Below are 23208 nucleotides of genomic sequence, written 5' to 3' on the forward strand. Positions count from 1 at the left end.
CGGAACCTGATTGGTCCACTTGTCAGATGGTTATTGGTGGGGAAAAATCCCCTAATCAGGAGGCAGTTGCGGACAGAGATCTATGGATATGGCATTCGTTCTTTGGGATGCCAAGTAGCTGCAACGATATTAATGTGCTTCATCGATCCCCTGTGTTCGAAGACGTCTTAGAGGGTCGAACACCTGCTGTGAACTTCGTAGTCAATGGTCATCATTATACGAATGGGTATTATCTTACTGATGGAATCTACCCTAGATAGGCTACTTTTGTGAAATCCATTACGAGTCCACAAGCTCGTAAGGATCGTTTATTCGCAAAACACCAGGAAGCTGCAAGGAAAGACGTTGAACGCGCATTTGGGGTCCTTCAAGCTCGTTTTGCCATTATTAAAAAGTCGTCTTTGGCGTGGGATACCGACATACTCCACAATATCATGCTCGCCTGCATCATAATACATAATATGATCTTTGAAGATGAACGAGAGACGTATCAAAATAACGTCAATACCAATGAGTTTATGAATGCTGGAGGCAACGCTAATGAGGACACTACCGAGTACCGTACTGATCGTATTGTGGATATCGGCTTATACTTGACTCGTAGAAAAGAGATTGAGGATCAACAGACTCATTTGCAGCTAAAAAACGACTTGGTCGCACATATATGGAATAAATTTGGTAACAACGAGAACTTACGCAATTAGGTTTACAACAAATGGTTATCCCTAAGGACATCTTACAAAACGATGTGTAGTAGTTCTTTTTTTTTTTTAAAAAAAAAAGTACTTGATTATAGTTGTAGTACTGTAATCACGATTTGTACCTCTTTTTTTTTAATTATGTTAATTAAAATTAGCTGCGTTGTTGTTTAAAAATATTGATCACAAGAATTAGTTTTTTAAAAAGCTGATAAAAAAACGCGATAATTTATTAATTAGTAATCACGATTAAAAAATTAAATACGTCAATTAATTACATTGACATCGAGTTAATAAATTATAATTATGAATTAAATAGATTATATTTACAAAAATAAAATAAGGTGGGGTAGGGAGTATTGATGATGAACTATTGTTTAGTGTTCATTGTTAAGAGTGAATATTGTAAATGGTTTGTTGGGTTGATGTGGATGAGAGAGAAATGGTGATAGTGACCCATGAACCATTTTTTTTTTGCTCACCAATAATGATGCTCTTAATGGAGGTAGAAACGGGGAATAGGAAAGAGAAAGGAAGGAGAAATAAAGGGGAAAAGATTATTTCTAAAAATAAAACTAGATAAAATATTCTACTAAATATATCTCCTAAACTTTGTGATCGCTTGCTTACTACTTGGTCAGGAGTTACTCGGTTGGTCAAAGATTATTCGATCGTAGGTTACTCAAACAGTCAGAGGTTACCCGATCAATGTTTTGGTATATCTTAGCCGGCCACACGATATGGCCAACCACACGGAAAATGTGTTGATCTGATTTTATTATTATAATTAATATAAAATTTTAGATCTAAAATAAATTGCAATTCTTATTTTTGTCATTGGCTAAAATATAATATTTTTTTTATTTGATGCTCTAAAATATCATGAAAAACTCACCTTTATTTAATTTTTGTAAAATTTTATCATAATGGTTCCATTAATCACCCAAATAAAATATTTAATTTTATTCATGATAAATTTTTAAAAATAATAATATTATCTGTCGCTCTATAATTTTTTAATTTATTATCGTAATCCTATGTAGCGCTTTAAAAAAACTTATCTTACCTGGCATAATCGTATGGTAGCGTTTTATAAATATTAATCCTACATGACGCTTTTTTTATTAAAATCCTACGTAGCGCTTTAAAAAAACTTATCTTATGTGACATAATCCTATTGTAGCTTTTTAAAAATACTAATTGTATGTGGCGCTCTAATAATTTTTTAAAAATTAAAATCTTACGTGGCGCTCTAAAATCTCGGGAAAAGCCTTCCCTTTATATATATATATACTAGTCGGTACCCCGAGCGATGCCCCGAGTTCCCTCCATAATATATACCTTATGTTTCAAAAATCCTTATATTAATTGGCCACTTTAAAATATTTATAAAGTAATAAATATTTTCTCAAAAACATTATTACCAATGTCTAAATCTATCCACGTGTGAATCATTTGTTGCTTTAAATGTTCATAATCGAATGAGTATTTTAATTTTTGGGTTTCCTTGACATTTAACAATTTGAGTACTTTTAGATTTTATTCAAAACCCTCACTTCTAAAGTAAGTCTTTGGCTCCTAGACTTTTAGGATTTTTTTTTTTAAAGAAGATTACCTATTTGGAATTTTAATTCTGGTGGTGATGGCTGATTTGTTTATTGAATTATATTAATAAATATTTATCTATATGCCAAATTTTAAAACGTAGGTGTGTATATTCCTTTGAATTGGGATATTTTGACGTAGGATACCATTGATTTTTATAAGAGCGCAATATATATTATATAAATATAAATTATATAAATCTAAGAGAAAATATTTATGTTATTCGAATTTTCTTTGTGCCCAGGCGATGCTCGAATTGTTGATAAAATTTTAGGATAAACTGTTTGGCTTGAATGTTAAAAACGATTATATAATCCCATTTGATAAACAATATATTTAGACATATGGTATCACATCGCTTATTTATTAATAGTGTGTTTTCTGTAGTTTTGTTTGTAAATAGATACTCGTATCTATGATATTATTAACTTGAAATTATTTTTATCGAACTTAAATTATTTTTATATATATAACTTAACGACATTTATAATACCCCGTATTTTTATACATATTTTAATTTAAATCATTATTTTATGAAGTATTTAAATAATTTGAAATGAATTATCTATGGTATTTTATTAATTTAAAAAGAATTATTTTAATTAAGGTCCATTTTTATTTATTTAATTGTTTTGGAAATATTTTATTTTATTATTTAGAAACTTTGGGGCATATTATTTTATAAAATAAAATTTAAAGTCAATGGTATTTAAAGAAAGTCAAAGGAATAGTTTGAATAGGAGAAGGGATCATTAAGGGTAGGAAGGGAATTTAAGCTTAGGAGGATTTTAGAGAGAGAGTATAAATACTCATCTTATGAGCAAGTTAGCTCTTGCCCAAGGTGCACAATACCCAAAGGTAAACTCTCTCTCTCTCTCCTCTTATTTTCTCTTTCCTTTAATTTCCCCCCTCCCCTTTTTAATTTTACAAACATCACCACAGACACCCCCACCATCACGACGGCCGGCTGCCACCACCACCATAGCCGGTCGAAGCCGCCAGCACAGGGCCGGCAGCAGCAGCAGCCGTGGGAGGTGGCGCCAGCCACCCTCCCTTTTTCCCCCTTGCGTGCGTGTTGTGATGATTTTGTTTTAATCCTAATCTAGCCTTGATTTAATTATTGTTTTTTGGTTTTGTGATGATTTTTATGATGTTTGATTATAATTATTATGTATATAATTTTCAGATTTGGTTTTTGAATTAAAAAACCTCAAATTGAAAACCCTAGGTTTCTAAATTAATGTATATTGATGGAAATTGATTGTAGGTGATTGAAACTATTAAATTAAATGTTTTTAAACATAATAACAATAATTTTACATGTTTTTATTAAGCTGGAATTTTTATATAAAGGTTAAAATTATGTTTCTTGAAGGGATTTTTAATTACCAAATGGTTTTAAATTAATTTTCAGCTTGTTTTAGAGGGTTTATGAGTGATTTAAAGAGTTTATATATTGCTGGAAATTTATATTGAATAGGTATTATTGTCTCTTTGTAATTTTGGGTTGTAGGAGATTTTCAAGTGAGTGATTTTGTATAGTCGTGGCGATTTTGAGATCATATTCAAGGTACGTTCGCGTACTCGGTAATTATTTAAGTGTATAGAAGCATGCTAGTCTTTGTATAATTAATTCCATGGTGGTATCATGTTAGGTGTGAATTGGAATTGGTGATTGGATTAATGTTGGTGATTGAGTTGTGATGTATGAATTATTTATGATGGATTTATGATTGGAATTAATTATATTTGCATGTTGAATATGAACTACACTTTTATTATTGGCATGATTGAAACTAAATGTTTAATTTGGTTTGGAATATAAAAAGGGAATTTTATTGTGGTTCATATAATTTTTATTGATGCTTTAAGCATGAGAATTGAGCTATTAAGTGTCTTAGTACACAGGGATAAATTATATTGCGGTGCCTATGTGCACTTAAGGTGTTTAAAACACCGAGAGATAGGATTTGCGGTGCTTTATGCGCTTAAGGTGCTATTTAAAACCGAGCTAGTTTAAAAAGGATTCAACATTAAAATTATGTGATCATTAATTATTCAAGAATTAAATTGGTATTTTTGATTGCTTGAATGATTTATTATGGTTGATTGTATGATGGTTTGAGAGTCATCACCAAGTTTAAAAATATGTAAACAACGTAAAGTGAAAGAAATTACCTACCAAAACTCTTGGAACGTATATACCTCAAGTATGAACATATGGGGGAGTTATGGGGTTTTATATTTAACCATGACTTCTACTGGGAGTACAGGACGCTGTATTTTCCTTTTTATTATTATTATTATGCGCAGGACGTCCAGTCACTTTATGCGGCATTTGCCTACCCGGTTAGCTCCCGGTATAGTTTACCTCAATTTATTTGGGGTAGGGATTTGGTGGGAAACTTGTTCGATGCGTAATCAAATTAAATAAGCAATTTAGTGGTCTATTTATTTGTTGGTTATGTTGTATGCTTGAAAACAGGTTCAACAAGGTAAGTTGTGTGTTGATAGGATTAAAGCATGTTAGTGTGTACTGTTTACGCTTATGTACTCAGCTTTGTTGATTGTGTGTTGTATGTTTGTTTGGCCTTGTCTTTAGCTTGGCCCTATGACGGCCCATTTCTAATGGAGAGTAGTGGGGACAAAGTAAAGAGGAGTTTTTCAGGTGTGGAAGCATATTCACGATGGACATGAGTGAAGAACGAATCTTATTTAGTTTTCATAAAAATATGATGTGGTTTAATTTTGTTGCTTTAATTATTATATATTTTGCTTGCGAGACTAACACAAAGGTTTTCAAATGTTTTATCTCGGTTTTATTAAGGGCCTACAATGGTTCCAAGTTGTAGGGTTGACTTTGTTTGACTTTGGTTGACTTTACTTTCTCTTGGTTTGACTTTTTAAGTTGACTTGTTTTGAATGATTTAAAGAGAGTCTTCCGCTGTGTGTCTTTGATAATTGCCTTAGCCGTTTTCACAGTGGCGGTAATGTCTTAGAATTTCCTATTTCATATTTTAAAGGAGCAAAACAGGTATTTTAAAGGAAAGGAATTTCTAGGGTATTACAACATTAACTAACATTATTTTTACTGATTAATGTAAATAGATATATATGATATTATTAACTTGAAATTATTTTTTTCGAACTTAAATTATCTTTATGGAACTTAAATTTTTATTTTTTTTTGACATTGACTAAAATTATTTTACTGATTAAAGCTTATTTTTAGCCTATTCTCTATTATTTTATAAATATATTATAAATGAACCTTATTTTAAAGAACTTTTTAAAATAAATTTTATGATGGAAATAGAACCGAGTTATAAGATATTTATTAAAAATTATGATTAATTTTGTATATATGAAATAGTAGAAGTATATTGATAATTAAACTCTATACAATAGTTTTATCTTAAAAAATCTATCCAGAATTCGCTTATTTAGCATCATATGTGCTACAATAATACCTATTTGTCGTATATGTGGCTCGGCGCTTGGCGAAAAACTGAAATGCCAAGTGTCGCTGTCTCGTGGCCTGACTACAAGACCGGCTTTATTTATTAGTAATATATGATATGATATGATATTAGATTTTATATTTGGACGGATCAAAACGTGACACGTGGCAAGGTGACTTGTTATTGTGGGTTGATGACCGGTTTGACTTGATAAAAAAGAATGGGGTATAAAGCTTCGATTATTATACAATAATCAAAAGGGTGGATTATTAAAAATAAATCGTGCAAAGGTTGGATTATTTAAATCAAATTTTCCTAATTTCAACTTGTGTGGACACAATAATTTAACATAAATTAACTTTAAAAATAGGAAAAATTCATGGCAATAATCCGATCTTTAGCCCATTCTTTTTTAATAATCCGACCTTTCGATTATTATTTAATAATTCGACCTTTAGGGGTCTTTAATTTTTATTGGTCCCAACCGGTTATGTAACCTGTTATAACAGGTTACATGACACGTGGCGGTCTGTGATTGGTCAAAAACAAAAAAAAAACAAAAAAACAAAATAAAAAAAAAACAAGAAAAACAAGAACAAAAACCCACTGCCTAACCCACCAGCCCCCTCCCCTCCCCCACCGGCGCAGCCTAACCCCCACCCAGCCCTCTACCCAGCACCGGATCCGGCCACCCAGCCCCCAACCATATCACCAGCACCGACATCGGTGCGCGACGATCTCCTCCTTGATCAGAGGAGATCGATTTCAACTAAGGTGGAGGTACGGGTGAAGGTGGCCGAGGTCGCGGTTCAGGTAGGGTGATGGGGTAGTGGTTTCGATTCAGGTACGGTGATGGGGTGGTGGTTTTGGTCAGGTAGGGTGATGAGGTGGTGGTTTCGGTCAGGTAGGGAGGGGTGGACTAGGTTTTTTTTTGGGGGGGGGGTGGGGTCTGGGGTGTTGGTCGGGGGTGGTCGGTATGGGTGAAGATGGCTAGAATCGTTGGTGGTCTGGGGTGTTGGTCGGGGGTGGTCGGAATTGGGCGGGGGAAGGAGGGGAGGCTGGTGGGGTGGTTTTGGGGTTCGGGTCTGGTGGGGATAGTGGTTCTAGGGTTTGGTTTTGGGTGGTGGTGGGCTGTGGCTGGGTTTTGGTTTTTTTTTTTTTTTTTTTTTTGCCAATTATGTAATGACACGTGTATTTTAAACAAAAAAAAAATATTTACCTCTTCAACTAGTTTCTGGTCAAATGGGACCAATAAAAATTAAAGACCCCCACAGGTCGAATTATTAAAAAAGAATGGGCTAAAGGTCGGATTATTGCCATGAATTTTTCCTTAAAAATAAACCCGACCTCACCAAATCCAATCCGAATACCCAAATTGACACTCTATAAAAAAAAATCCTCAATGACTCACTTCACTAGGAGCGGCTACATGTACAAATTGCTGAGAACAGACGTTGAGACGTGGTTACTGGTAAGTAGTTTCGTTTTTTTAAGAAAACAAATGCCAAATAGGGGGCTAGTGAATCTAAATTAGCACCATATATGAAAGATTTAAAAGGCATCTTTTACGTAAAAGGTGGTGAAGTGATGATGCAAATACGTACTTAATTAATGCCACTCCTTCCCCACTATTTTCTTATTAGAGCTCTTCATTATCATCGTAATATAAAAATATAATAAAAAATTTTTTTAAAAAAATAATCTTTTTTTAACATTTGTATCAACACCCCGTGCCACACGAGATAAAAAAAAAATAGCTATAAAGTACTTTTTTATTTTCAAACAAGTGCATCATTTCAACTTTTGCACTAATTACGTATTAATTTTGACTTGATATTATACTAATAAATTAACGTACAAATGTTATTATATTAAATTTTGCTGAATTAATCACAATATATCCATAATATCAACTTTTTACTTGGGGAGTATTCCTTAAGCTAATTGACATCGACTAAATTGTCTAAACTAAAAGTCAAACTCGAGCATATATAGAAGTCTAACCGATACATCAACCCTTGTGATTTGGGATAAACCTAAGAAAATGGAGAAACGAGAGAATCCATCATCACTACCTATTCTCTCTCTTAGCCTACCACTACCCCAAGAAAATGAAAAACTTCATGATTTGATGGAGGTTGACCAGAGAAATGATAAGGGAAGCTGTAATAGTTGTAGTGTAGTGAAAGAAACCAAGAAACAAGTATGGTTAGCAGGGCCATTGATAATAGTTGGATTATTAACGTTTTCATTGCATGTAATTTCTCTCATGTTTGTGGGTCATCTTGGTAATTTACCTCTTGCTGCTGCTTCATTGGCTACTTCCTTTGCTTATGTTACTGGATTCAGCGTTTTGGTTAGTTGCTCTTATCATCTCTTTAACTCTTTATGCTTTTTATAGTAATGGTTTACATAGATACTAAATATAGATCTGAATTGAAATTTTTGAATATAGTTTCTTTGTTTCTACTTCACATATACGTAGTAGATCAGGAGTTGCACAGTAACTTCATATATAATATATATATTAATATCTTTAGCCTAAATAAATCTAAATATATTATTCTCCTAATAAGATCAATACGGAAAATATATCACACGTATATTTTCCGATATCTCATATCTCTAACAGAGGTATATATGTATTGTTATAATATAAACCTCGTAAATTGTGATAACAGACACAACATCGATTTCATAAGATTAATAACAAAGCTTATAGGTGGCAAAAGGGTAGTCATTTGGTTTGAATTTGGCTGGGTTGGGTATCTTAATTTTGATTCGATAGAGGTCAATTTATTTAGGTCAAGTTACTTTGGGGGTTTTAGTTAATTTGTTTGTTATAATTTATAAATAATAGATGATCAGTTTTAGCTTAGATAAGAGTCTAATTCAGTCATCTAATCAATAATAATAATAATAACTTAACCTAATACTAAAACAGACATCGGGAGTGACACGTGTCACATCCTGGTGCTGTTTTTTCCCTCCAAAACTCCCCTTCCCTTTTTAACCTTTTTTTATTTTTTGTTTTTTTGTTAATATTTGATTCTATAATAATATCTTTCCATATCTTTTGTATTATTTTTATGACAAATACATATTCTTTTTACACTAAGCGAAAATTGGTAATTAGCACCGATTCAAAACCCCCATTTAGCACCGGTTTTGAACCAGTTCTGATTTGAGGGATGCCAAAACCCAAGACTTTTCGCGCCGATTCTTGCTGTGAAATGGTGCAAAAAATTCCCCAAAAAAATTAAGAAAAAAAATTTCGCACCGGTTCTTGCTGTAAACCGGTGCGAAAAGTCCTGGCGCGCCTTTATTTTTTTATATACTTTTCGCACCGGTTCTAGCTTTGAACCGGTGCAAATATTTGCTTTTTTTTGGCAATAAAAATAATATTAATACTAATTAATAATAATAATGAAAACTTGTACATCCTGCATTAATTCTACCATTATTATATATTATAATAATAATTATTATTACTATTATAATATTATAAATAATAATAATAATAATAATAATAATAATAATAATAATTTCTAAATTGAAATAATAACAACAATACATAGATATTAATTAATAATCCCAAATGCAATAAAATGATGTGTCATATTTACAATTCCTCAAAAAAAAAATGTCATATTTACAAACAATACTAATCAATAATGTAGTTAACAAGTTCAAATAGAAATGACATTTATAAATTAAATGTGATGAAAGACGCCAACATGTCTCGAACTTCATTAAGTTCCTTGCTCGTCAACGGACCTCCCTTTTGAACCTCGCAAAACTTGGAATAAACAAAAAGTATGTTAGAATTAATTACTTAGGTTATGCATGTAAAAATACATTTACAAATTCAGTTAGGCAAAAATTTATTACTTAGGCTTATATGACTTCTACTTCACCTATTTTCTACATTTTTTATCAAATCAACTCATTCTTTCTCATAAAATGTCATTATTACTTAGTTATATGCGGCTAAGGCTTGAAATTACATGAATTGAGCAATTCAAGTGTTTTAGGACGCATTTTGATCCAAAATGGCCCAAATAAGGCCTATATGACTACTAGGATGCCTATTTCCTACAATTCTTGTCAAATCAACTCATTCTTTCTCATAACATGTCATTATTACTTAGTTATATGCGGCTAAGGCTTGAAATTACATGAATTGAGCAATTCAAGTGTTTTAGGACGCATTTTGATCCAAAATGGCCCAAATAAGGCCTATATGACTACTAGGATGCCTATTTCCTACATTTCTTATCAAATCAACTCATTCTTACTCATAACATGTCATTATTACTTAGTTATAGGTAGATAAGGCTTGAAATTACATGAATTGAGCAATTCAAGTGTTTTAGGACGTATTTTGATCCAAAATGGCCCAAATAAGGCCTATATAACTACTAGGATGCCCATTTCCTACATTTCTTATCAAATCAACTCATTCTTAATCATAACATGTCATTATTACTTAGTTATAGGCGGCTAAGGCTTGAAATTACATGAATTGAGCAGTTCAAGTGTTTTAGGACGCATTTTCCTCCAAAATTGCCCAAATAAGGCCTATATGACTACTAGAATGCCTATTTTCTACATTTTTTGTCAAATAAACTCGTTCTTTCTCATATGATGTCATTATTACTTAGTTATAGGCGGCTAAGGCTTGAAATTACATGAATTGATCAATTCAAGTGTTTTAGGACGCATTTTGATCCAAAATGGCCCAAATAAGGCCTATGTGAGTACTAGGATGCCTATTTCTTACATTTCTTGTCAAATCAACTGATTCTTTCTCATAACATGTCATTATTACTCAGTTGTAGGCGGCTAAGGCTTGAAATTACATGAATTGTGCAATTCAAGTCTTTTAGGACGCATTTTCCTCCAAAATGGCCCAAATAAGGCCTTTTTTACTACTAGGATGCCTATTTTCTACATTTCTTGTCAAATCAACTCATTATTTCTCACAACATGTCATTATTACTTATTTATAGGCGGGTAAGGCTTGAAATTACATGAATTGAGCAATTCTAGTGTTTTAGGACGTATTTTCCTCCAAAATGGCCAAAATAAGGCCTATATGACTACTAGGATGCCTATTTCGTACATTTCGTATCAAATCAACTCATTCTTACCCATAACATGTCAATATTACTTAGTTATAGGTGGCTAAGGCTTGAAATTACATGTATTGAGCAATTTAAGGGTTTTACGACGCATTTTCTTCCAAAATGGCCCAAATAAGGCTTATATGACTATTAGGATGCCTATTTTCTACATTTCTCATCAAATAAATTCATTCTTTCTCATAAAACATCATTATTACTTATTTATAGGCGGCTAAGGCTTTAAATTACATGAATTGAGTAATTCAAGTGTTTTAGGACGCATTTTTATCCAAAATGGCCTAAATAAGGCATATATGACTACAAGGATGCCTATTTCTTACATTTCTTGTCAAATCAACTGATTCTTTCTCATAACATGTCATTATTACTCAGTTGTAGGCGGCTAAGGCTTGAAATTACATGAATTGTGCAATTCAAGTCTTTTAGGACGCATTTTCCTCCAAAATGGCCCAAATAAGGCCTTTTTGACTACTAGGATGCCTATTTTCTACATTTCTTGTCAAATCAACTCATTATTTCTCACAAAATGTCATTATTACTTATTTATAGGCGGGTAAGGCTTGAAATTAAATGAATTGAGCAATTCTAGTGTTTTAGGACGTATTTTCCTCCAAAATGGCCAAAATAAGGCCTATATGACTACTAGGATGCCTATTTCGTACATTTCGTATCAAATCAACTCATTCTTACTCATAACATGTCAATATTACTTAGTTATAGGTGGCTAAGGCTTGAAATTACATGTATTGAGCAATTTAAGGGTTTTACGACGCATTTTCTTCCAAAATGGCCCAAATAAGGCTTATATGACTATTAGGATGCCTATTTTCTACATTTCTCATCAAATAAATTCATTCTTTCTCATAAAACATCATTATTACTTATTTATAGGCGGCTAAGGCTTGAAATTACATGAATTGAGTAATTCAAGTGTTTTAGGACGCATTTTTATCCAAAATGGCCTAAATAAGGCATATATGACTACAAGGATGCCTATTTCTTACATTTCTTGTCAAATCAACTGATTCTTTCTCATAACATGTCATTATTACTCAGTTGTAGGCGGCTAAGGCTTGAAATTACATGAATTGTGCAATTCAAGTCTTTTAGGACGCATTTTCCTCCAAAATGGCCCAAATAAGGCCTTTTTGACTACTAGGATGCCTATTTTCTACATTTCTTGTCAAATCAACTCATTATTTCTCACAACATGTCATTATTACTTATTTATAGGCGGGTAAGGCTTGAAATTACATGAATTGAGCAATTCTAGTGTTTTAGGACGTATTTTCCTCCAAAATGGCCAAAATAAGGCCTATATGACTACTAGGATGCCTATTTCGTACATTTCGTATCAAATCAACTCATTCTTACTCATAACATGTCAATATTACTTAGTTATAGGTGGCTAAGGCTTGAAATTACATGTATTGAGCAATTTAAGGGTTTTACGACGCATTTTCTTCCAAAATGGCCCAAATAAGGCTTATATGACTATTAGGATGCCTATTTTCTACATTTCTCATCAAATAAATTCATTCTTTCTCATAAAACATCATTATTACTTATTTATAGGTGGCTAAGGCTTGAAATTACATGAATTGAGTAATTCAAGTGTTTTAGGACGCATTTTTATCCAAAATGGCCTAAATAAGGCCTATATGACTACAAGGATGCCTATTTCCTACATTTCTTATCAAATCAACTCATTCTTACTCATAAAATGTCATTATTACTTAGTCATAGGCGGCTAAGGCTTGAAATTATATGAATTGAGCAATTCAAGGGTTTTAGGACGCATTTTCCTCCAAAATTGACCAAATAAGGCCTATATGACTACTAGGATGCCTATTTCCTACATTTTTTGTCAAATAAACTCATTATTACTAATAACATGTCAGTATTACTTAGTTATAGATGGCTAAGGCTTGAAATTACATGAATTGAGCAATTCAAGTGTATAAGGACGCATTTAGATCCAAAATGGCCCAAATAAGGCCTATATGACTACTAGGATGCCTATTTCCTACATTTCTTATCAAATCAACTTATTCTTACTTATAACATGTCATTATTACTTATTTATAGGCGTCTAAGGCTTGAAATTACATAAATTTAGCAATTCAAGGGTTTTAGGACGCATTTTCCTCCAAAATGGCCTTAATAAGGCCTATATGACTATTTAGATGCCTATTTCCTACATTTCTTATCAAATCAACTCATTCTTACTCATAACATGTCATTATTACTTAGTTATAGGTAGATAAGGCTTGAAATTACATGAATTGAGCAATTCAAGTGTTTTAGGACGTATTTTGATCCAAAATGGCCCAAATAAGGCCTATATAACTACTAGGATGCCCATTTCCTACATTTCTTATCAAATCAACTCATTCTTAATCATAACATGTCATTATTACTTAGTTATAGGCGGCTAAGGCTTGAAATTACATTAATTGAGCAATTCAAGTGTTTAAGGATGCATTTTGATCCAAAATGGCCCAAATAAGGCCTATATGACTACTAGGATGCCTATTTCCTATATTTCTTATCAAATCAACTCATTATTACTCATAACATGTTATTATTACTTAGTTATAGACGACTAAGGCTTGAAATTACATAAATTGAGCTATTCAAGGGTTTTAGGACGCATTTTGATCCAAAATGGTCTAAATAAGGGCTATATAACTACTAGGAGTCCTATTTCCTACATTTCTTGTCAAATCAACTCATTCTTTCTCATAACATGTCATTATTACTTAGTTATTATTGGCTAAGGCTTGAAATTATATGAATTGAGCAATTCAAGTGTTTTAGGACGTATTTTGATCCCAAATGGCCTAAATAATGCCTATATGACTACTATGATTCCTATTTCCTACATTTCTTGTCAAATCAACTCATTCTTACTCATAACATGTCATTATTACTTAGTTATAGGCGGATAAGGCTTGAAATTACATGAATTGAGCAATTCAAGGGTTTTAGGACGCATTTTCCTCCGAAATGGCCCAAATAAGGCCTATATGACTACTGGGATGCTTATTTCCTACATTTCTTGTCAAATCAACTCATTCTTACTCATAACATGTCATTGTTACTTAGTTATAGGCGGCTAAGGCTTGAAATTACATGAATTGAGCAATTCAAGTGTTTAAGAATGCCTATTTCCTACATTTCTTATCAAATCAACTCGTTCTTACTCATAACATGTCATTATTACTTAGTTATAGGCGGCTAAGGCTTGAAATTACATGAATTGAGCAATTCAAGGGTTTTAAGACGCATTTTCTTCCAAAATGGCCCAAATAAGGCCTATATGACTACTAGTATGCCTATTTCCTACATTTCTTGTTAAATCAACTCATTCTTTCTCATAACATGTCATTATTACTTAGTTATATGCGGCTAAGGCTTGAAATCACATGAAATGAGTAATTCAAGTGTTTTTGGACGTATTTTGATCCAAAATGGCCCAAATAAGGCCTATATGACTACTAGGAAGCCTATTACCTACATTTCTTGTCAAATCACATGTTAAGAGCAAATAAATTAAGTCAATGGCATACCTCATCAAGCTGTAGTGTGTTTGTACAACAACTCACTATGTCAAACATGAATCTCATCACGTATAGGCCACAATCAACTATGTTATCTTGTTGTGCGCAGTATCATAGGAACAAAGTACATGAATCAAACATGCATAGCAAATTAGTAACATTTTACGCATTATTTATTACGTAAATCACAATATCATGTGGCATTACCATCGGTGATTTCCATGTGGGACCTTGAGGAGCTCGACAATTTATCTTCTTCATAACACTATAGAAAAGTAAGTTCAAATTTGATTAGTATGACTAATAAATAAGTTAGGTAATGATAATAAACACTAGGTAGCTTTATTTACTTTTGCAGTATGGACTTCACGAAGAGCTTTTTTGGATGAGGCAATCAAGCTGAATAAAAAAGGAATATTGTGTTACTGGAAACACAAATCACCAGCGGAGTCCAATGCAAACTACATAAATTCACAATAGACAAACAAATCAATAATTATCCATGTACAACATATAATCAGGGAAAACAAATGAATTTGACATGGTTAGGCGTACTCCTCATAACATGGGGCGAATATGAACTTGCCTCCCGCACGCACTGATTCCTTGATACTCTGTTCAACATAGTACAACACGTCAGGGTGGTTGCCTAAGATTCTAGTAGTGGATATCTGCTCGGGGCATAACCACCCAACTTGGCACGGAGAATCAATGTCACATAAGTGCTCCTGTAGTGCTCTGCATGCATGATAATAGAATATTAATGGAAAAATAAACGACAATCACCACTAATATGAATAACATAATTTGAGCGGCATTGAATTACCTCATGAATGTTTGAATGAGGGAAATGTTAAGCATTGAACCACTTAGAAATTCCTTCACATCTTCTTTGTTGAGCCATGCAATTGCATCGTCATCATAGTGGAACAATGCCTTAGGCAGTGCAAATTCAATGGGAGTGTCACTAGGCAACATACTGACACAGTTCTGTAGATAAGTTAAATCTTTAAAGAGCGATTGAAACAAGTGGAGTAGCTTGCATAGCTAAACCTCTAGAAGAGTTCTTCGACGCTTTTTCACTCTCCGACCGTTGTTCACTCTTCTTCTTTGGCACCGGTTGATCAATGCTTTTAGGCTTCTCCACCCTCCTTCTCTTTCAAGTTTGGCTTTTCTTCGAAATCTGATAAAGCAAATCACGCAATTGTAGCGCGACTTCTTGCATCGTGGACACTCCTCCAATTGTTCATATTCATTTCGATAAAGAATACAATCGTTAGGACATGCATGTATCTTCTTATACTCTAAACCAAATGGACACATGAGCTTCTTTACATAATAGTAAGACTTAGGAATTTCATTCCCATCAGGCAACATCTCACTTAACGCGGTCAACAAAGAAGTAAAACTATTGTCCGTCCACCCATGCTTCGACTTAATGTTAAACAGTGTTAGCACAGCTGATAGTTTGGAGTATTTTTTACACCCAGGATACAAAGGCTTTTTGAAAGCCTCCGATAATGACTCAAACACGTCACCTTCAACACCACGCATCATCTCATCCACCCCTTCATCCTCGACCTCATCCACCTGATCATCCTCAAATCCATCCTCATCACCATTATCAATAATATATTCATCATTCCTGTATTCCTCATCCACACGAATCTCATTGCTTCTATCATGCACATCATTCCCATCAACATCCCCACTATACTCTCCTTCTTCATCGTGCCAAATCCACACATGGTATTTAAGCCTAAACCCACGACAAACTACATGATCTCTAATGATATCAACACTATTGACCACCTTCACATTATTACAATCAACACAAGGACAATAGAGGCAATCAACACCCATTCTACGCTGATAAGATGAAGCCCTCTAGCAAAACTCTTGAACCCCATCAAAGAATTCCAATGTATCACGTCTACCATACATCCAACCACGATCCTTCTCCATTAAGTAAATTGTCTCTAAACATAGCAACATATTACGAATAATGTATAATTGCTACATATATTATATATGTAAATCAAATTCAAACACACACCATGCATATAACATTCTTATAGTAAAAAAAATGCATATATGCTTCCAAAGGGTCCTTATCACTCCAACCTAACCCATCCTTGAACGTGTAATCTCACTAGTGAATGTATGTCGACTTTCCAATTTTAAGGAAAATCCGGCAGCATTTCCCCCCAGTTCTCCAAGTACACGATGTAGATAATTACTTACCCACATATGTACCCAGAGAACAGGGTGAGGAAATGATAAGCCAAGATGTTCCTTAAAATCGAAAAAAGAAGACATACATTCACCACCTAAGTGAGAGTAAACGTTCAAGCACAGTCCCAACCGGGACTATTCAAGACTTTCTCCTAATGAGAAAGCCTTGAACGGGTATCTAGACATATGATGATGCAAGCATTTTATATATTGTTGTATTTATTTGTCATTAAACAATACACAAGTTGTAATAGCATGAAAAAACTTTTATTAAATGAATAAAGAAAAAAAAATATAGATTAGAAAAGTTTATAATTCATACCACTATAGCAAGTACAATGGATGTATTCTTTCTAACTTCTCACTTGAGCTAAATATATAGTCTTCAAGATAAACTTGTGCTTCAATTCACATATGAATCTATAAAAAAAACAAAAAGAAAAAACAAAACTAAAAACAAAAGTTAGTAAGTATGAACTATCATTTGTCAATTGGAAACTATGAACTATCAAAGTATCAATCTATCATGTCTATCAATTAATTAATAATCAACAACTCCACAAGTATTCAAATCCAACTATTCAACTAAATAGCTAATTGTTGCAATACTCTAATTCAATCAAATAATCAATTATTCAACAAGACAACGATTATATATCATTTTATTTCAAGTTCCTAATCAAACTAGCAATTATCATTTAGCAATAACTCAATACGACAATGCATCTTCCAATTATCATTTTCCCTGGCCAATTACGATTCTTCTCCAATCTTTAGTTTTCTCTTTTCTCCTTTCTTCTCTGCGATTCCTCTCCATCCATTCTTTAGTTCTCTCCTTTCTCCCTTCTCATCCCTAGTCCCAATTCTTCTCCCATATTTTGTTTTTCTATGTCCCTGAAAATGGCCCCCTTTGAAGATCGTCTCTCTATACTCCCGGAGGCAATTCTCTTCACCATTCTTTCACTTCTTCCTATCAAAGATGCCGTTAAGACAAGCATCTTAGCAAAGCCATGGCGGTACTGGTGGCGTTCCCTGCCTAATGTTGAAATTAACGAGCGCCTTTTTGCCACCCCTGTCACCGGTATCAATCAACAACACCCAAACATCGAACTTGGAGGGCAAAATCACAAATTCAACCAAGAACCCTAGATTACAAGAACTGTACTGGATATATGAAAACCACATTCCTTTTACTCACATGATATACGAAAATACAAGAACCCTTAAGTCGAAAATCAAATCAACGACAAACCCTAGATTGCGAAAACTGAAATCGATAATCTAAAAAGGACAAAAACAAATTCTTACCTCGAAGCTGCTTCAATGGAGGTAAGAAAGCTCGAATCCGCTTCAATGGAGAATTAAGAGTACGCGTAATGGAGGAGTGATATGGACAAAGCTCAGAATGCACTTCAATGGAGAACTACGAGCACACGTAATGGAGGAGAGATATGGAGAAAGGTGAAACTTCAGAGGTGGTCGAAGCTAAGAGAAGGGCGAAAACGAGAGCGAGGGAAAATTGAAAATGAGAAGCAGGGGGAAAGAAAGAAAGAAGAAGAAGCAAGGGTTCCCGGTTTTTTTTTAATTTTGCACCGGTTTGAACTGGTGCTAAAACACTATTTTTCGCACCGGTTTGAACCGAACTGGTGTGAAATCCCTTTCTCCCTTTTTTTCTCTTTTTTAATTGGCACCGGTTTGAACCGGTGCGAAAATTCTTTTTCCCAATCCCGCCCATTTCTTTTACTAGTGTTACTTACTGTTCATAATTTTTCTATACACATTTACCTAAATAATTATTCCAACTACTTTTTAATTATCTTTTAAATGGAGTATTATTAAATTTTGTCAAAAAAGTAATAATACATTGATTCATATTATAAATGTTAAAGAAATTACTTTAAAAAATCACCTTTTTTTTTCCAAATACCTCTAGCTAATATTTTATTTCAATTTCAATATAACTATATATTCAAATTAATTACAATTTTGTTTCTAAAATTTTACTACTACGTATATATTATCACAAATTAAGGATTTATAGAGTATAATATAACTATAAAATAGATGTTGTGTTTGACAATTTTATCATATGTCTAATTCTAGGGTAAGGTAAAATATCACTCAATTTTTTTGTAAATTACGTAATTAAAAAAATCAATATCTTAGTAAAAGCAAAAAAAAAAATCTTTTGCCGAGACACTTGATTGAGATGATAAATTTTTTACATTCGACATTCATAAATAATCTACATACTAAAAGACAACAATTGACATCTCCTTATATATACAATTAAACTTTTAAGACAATAAACAAAAATAATAAAACTACAATTATAGGATAGCTTTAAACACAATTTTTATAACAACAAAGAATGACGATATCGTATATGTAGAGCATCAATCCATAAACAAAAAATGTAATAATATAGATTAGTGTTCGTTGCCCAATTATTGATTGTTCTTGCCTTTAATGATCAAAGTAGTATACATTTCCATTGAAATGATTTTTAAGATATAAAAGATGATACATTATTTGTAATTAATATGTGTGTGTGTGTGTGGTGCACTTTTGCTAATAGTTTTAGTGGAGATTTTAGTCTGTTGTTTGATTAATTTTTGATGTTCATTAAAAAGACATTTTTAAATAAGTATTTACTAATATGGCCACTAGATCTGATCAAACCAAACCCCGCCTAAAAAAATTCTCGGGTTTGGGCAGCCCAAATAATCCATTTTTGTTTAATTTTTTGCTTTGTCTATCAATATAGATTATGAAATTATAATTTCTACATATTTGATGTGTATGTTTAATAAAATTTTATTTGTTGGATATAATTAATTTTCTTAAAAAGTTAGACTTACCGTGCATGGCACGGGCCTTAAGCTAGTTTAGGATAAAATTGGGTTAGTTTTGATTGTTTTAAGAAATTCAAAGATAAACTTAACTATTTCATTCGTTTCCAAATAGCATGGCCTTTGCCCTTTGGCACATTTTGGTACACCGTAAAAAGTCGTTTTCTGATAATCAAGAGTTGTGAGTAAGTTTCATAGTAATGTTGAAATTGGTATTGTAGATTAGTGTAGTATTTGCCTACATTCAACCTCAATTTTTTGTATTAATTAATAACATATGTTCTTTATTTCCCCTTCTTTTGAGCAGCTCGGAATGGCAAGTGCATTAGAAACTGTATGTGGGCAGTCATACGGTGCAAAACAATACAAAATGGTAGGCGTACACACACAAAGAGCCATGTTGGTGCTTTGTTTATTAAGCATACCAATCTCCATAACATGGTACAACACCAAATATATTCTAGTTGTTGTTGGGCAAGACCACACGATAGCATCAGAAGCTGCATCTTATGTTAAGTTCATGATCCCAGGCCTTATCCCCTACGGTCTAATTCAATGTCTTTTTCGATATTTTCAAACTCAAAATATGGTCTTTCCAATGATCCTAAGCAGTGGAATCACTACATCATTGCACATAGTAATATGTTGGTCATTGGTATTTACATTTGGCCTTGGTAGCAAAGGAGCCGCCATTGCTAATGTTGTATCATATTGGATCAATTTGATGATATTAGCTATCTATGTTCAATATTCTTCGTCGTGTTCCAAGACTTGGAATGGCTTCTCGATTGCATCCTTACAAGGTATACCGGCCTTTCTGAGACTTTCCGTATCTTCAACTGCTATGCTATGGTAAAGTTCGTTTTTCCTGCTTGAATCCTTTTTTTTCTTTCTATATATATATTTATAAATAATAATCCAATACAAGTGCATGTGGCAATGAATACGAGGTTACTAAGCAAGTTAAGATTTTTCTCATTTGATAAGACAATTTGGTAAGGCTTACCGATTAAGGGTGCTTGGAGCCTCGGAGGGGAGGAACCCCTTAATTATCCCACCTATTTCCAATTATATGGCCTATTTTGCTCTTTGTAAATTCTAAAGCATTCTGTTTTCTATGTACTAATTTTAACAGCTTGGAATTTTGGTCATTCGAGATGGTCATCCTCTTATCAGGCTATCTGCCGAACCCAGTGTTAGAAACTTCAGCACTCTCTATATGGTTAGTGCTTAAAAACCATGTACACCATGGAGTGGGTTAGTTTGATTGTTTTCTTTTGAGAGAAAAATTGTGCAAAATAAATGTATTAATGGTTCAATGTTATGCTATGAATTTTACAGCCTCAATCTCATCACACTTGTTTGGGTTATTCATGAAGGCTTGAGTGGTGGAGTGAGGTAAGTTTTTTAATATCGAAAACTTTTGTATGTGTCGAGTATACAATACTATTAGGGTATATTATTGAACCTTTTAAAGACAACTTTAAACCAAAGTTAGAGTAACTTTTAACCTGCTTTGACTTAATTTTAAATTTGACATGATTTTAATAATCATCAACTTTGAACCAGATATTTTTTTACCTAAAGTGAGCAAAAGAATAGGGCCATTTTACCAAATCAGGTCACTATCAATTATACTACAATGCAAGTATCCATTAATGATGACTTATAACCAAATGTGACCTAAAGTGAGCCTACAAAAATAGCATTCTCTTAGTTCTTGTTCTTTTGGAGATTTTTTCAATTCAATTTAATTAAGTTTGGTTCATTTCAATTAGGTTTATCTTAGTTCAGTTCAGTTCAACTCAAAAGAATAGGGCCACAGTATATAAGTGCTATAAGAAGATTATATTAATTAACTTTTGAATGTTGTTAATTTGTGCTTAATTTCTCCAGCACTCGAGTCTCCAATGAATTAGGAGCTAGGAATCCACAATGTGCAAGATTAGCAGTTCATGTGGCTTTAAGTATGACGATTTGTGAGTGTATTTTCGTGGGATTACTTCTGATGATGTTACGAGATGTTTGGGGTTATTCATACACTCAAGATTTGGAAGTGGTCAAATACTTAACTGCTATGATGCCATTGATAGTAATAGCTAATTTTTTAACTGGAGTAACATGTGTTCTTTATGGTAATTCTACTCTTTTCTTTATCCAGTACATGTTCAAATATTTATCTTTCATAACATATCAGTTTGATTTTTGATGTTAATACTTTCTTACGTATATTAATTGGTAAATTATGGTTTAGAACTTTAAATTGACTTATAAGATTAATTTTCAGACTCTCTCACCCATTTCATTTTCTTTCCCTTGTTTCTCTTAGCTTTTTGTACATGCATCACAATATGGTTTCGACATTTTATTGTTGCTTATACTCGTAACTCGTTTATGGCTGTGAACATGTAGGTATTGCTAGAGGTTGTGGTTGGCAAAAGATTGGTGCATATATCAGTCTAACTTCCTTCTATCTCATAGGCCTTCCGATATCTATTCTATTAGCCTTCCATATGCACATTGGAGGGAAAGTAAATACATATTATTTTTCCTTTCACTTTATTATTTGACTTCGAACATATATTGCACATATATTGTCATTTGATGCTTTACTGGATCATGTTATATGTCCTTGATACTCTCTATCCTTTTTGTTGTAGGGTCTCTGGTTAGGGTTCATTAGTGCTTTCCTCATTCAAGTCTTATCTCTATCAGCTATTACGATGAATACAAATTGGGAGAAAGAAGTAAATCGTTCTTACCTAATTTCTCATTATTTTCCTCAAAATTTTGAGGACTTGATACTTAATAATCATTGTTTCTACTATGATCATTTGTGCGTTTTTCCTCGAGTTGATATTTAATTTTAAGTTCCACTTTACATATGATCGTTCCAATACATAAAAGAGTAACTCGAAATAATTACTAAAAAAAGGTCGCTTTAATGGTATGATTAACAAATACTTGTAAAAAAAATCACTTTTAACTCAAATATTATTGTATTGTTTTTTGTGGATTTTGTCCATGCATATTAATTTTTTAGCAGTGACTACCTTGTCTCTAATCTTGTTATAACATAACCATTTTTTTTTCAGGCCAAGAAAGCTAAAATTAGAGTTTTTGGATCCAATATTCTTGAAGATGAATCACAAGCTCTATATATCATGGAAGATGGAAGACCCCAATGCCAGGACGCAGATAAGGAAGCAGAGTGGATCAATGGTGACCCACATGCAACACATAATAACTGATGCATATGGCTGGATGAGGAAGTTCATGTCAATAATTATTCTAGTCATAAATGACAATAACAATTATCTATTGATATATTTACACCTCATGTTGGTATAATATTGTACCAAATATAAGATCTTAAAGTACCAATATATAGGCTTAAAAAAAAACATGTTTCAAAAAAAAAAAAAGGTTTAAAAAAAACCAGCACACACATTATTGTCATTCACTCATTCATGACTAGAATAATTTTATAGTTATACAACCGTAGATGGATGATGTTTTGGGCCCAATAAAAGCTACTAACATTGTAAAATTAGTCCTACTCTTAAAAAGAGGATGTTGAGAGATAACTTCAACTCCCACACCCACCTTACCTTTTTAATTGTAGAATCAATTCATTAATAGTTATA

The 23208-nt window shown here is 32.9% G+C and overlaps 1 protein-coding gene across 1 annotated transcript; it reads left to right on the top strand.

The window, feature by feature from the left end:
- The first annotated feature begins 7616 nt into the window (after positions 1 to 7616).
- On the top strand, positions 7617 to 23162 carry LOC110683057 (protein DETOXIFICATION 16-like). Its single transcript, XM_021859404.1, has 8 exons — positions 7617 to 8120; positions 19869 to 20413; positions 20697 to 20783; positions 20903 to 20959; positions 21458 to 21696; positions 21974 to 22092; positions 22222 to 22308; positions 22657 to 23162. Exons 1-8 carry the CDS (start codon positions 7809 to 7811, stop codon positions 22810 to 22812), a joined length of 1602 nt encoding a protein of 533 aa, XP_021715096.1. The 5' UTR covers positions 7617 to 7808; the 3' UTR covers positions 22813 to 23162.
- Positions 23163 to 23208: the final 46 nt, after the last annotated feature.

The sequence above is a fragment of the Chenopodium quinoa genome, unplaced genomic scaffold (genome assembly GCF_001683475.1).
Source record: "Chenopodium quinoa cultivar QQ74 unplaced genomic scaffold, ASM168347v1, whole genome shotgun sequence".
Classification (NCBI taxonomy): domain Eukaryota; kingdom Viridiplantae; phylum Streptophyta; class Magnoliopsida; order Caryophyllales; family Amaranthaceae; genus Chenopodium; species Chenopodium quinoa.

Coding starts and splice junctions, on each gene's coding strand:
- LOC110683057 (XM_021859404.1), top strand. CDS start 7,809: ATGGAGAAACGAGAGAATCCATCATCACTACCTATTCTCTCTCTTAGC. Junction 20,960..21,457: donor GGCTTGAGTGGTGGAGTGAG/GTAAGTTTTTTA, acceptor TAATTTCTCCAG/CACTCGAGTCTCCAATGAAT. Junction 22,093..22,221: donor ATATGCACATTGGAGGGAAA/GTAAATACATAT, acceptor TTTTTGTTGTAG/GGTCTCTGGTTAGGGTTCAT.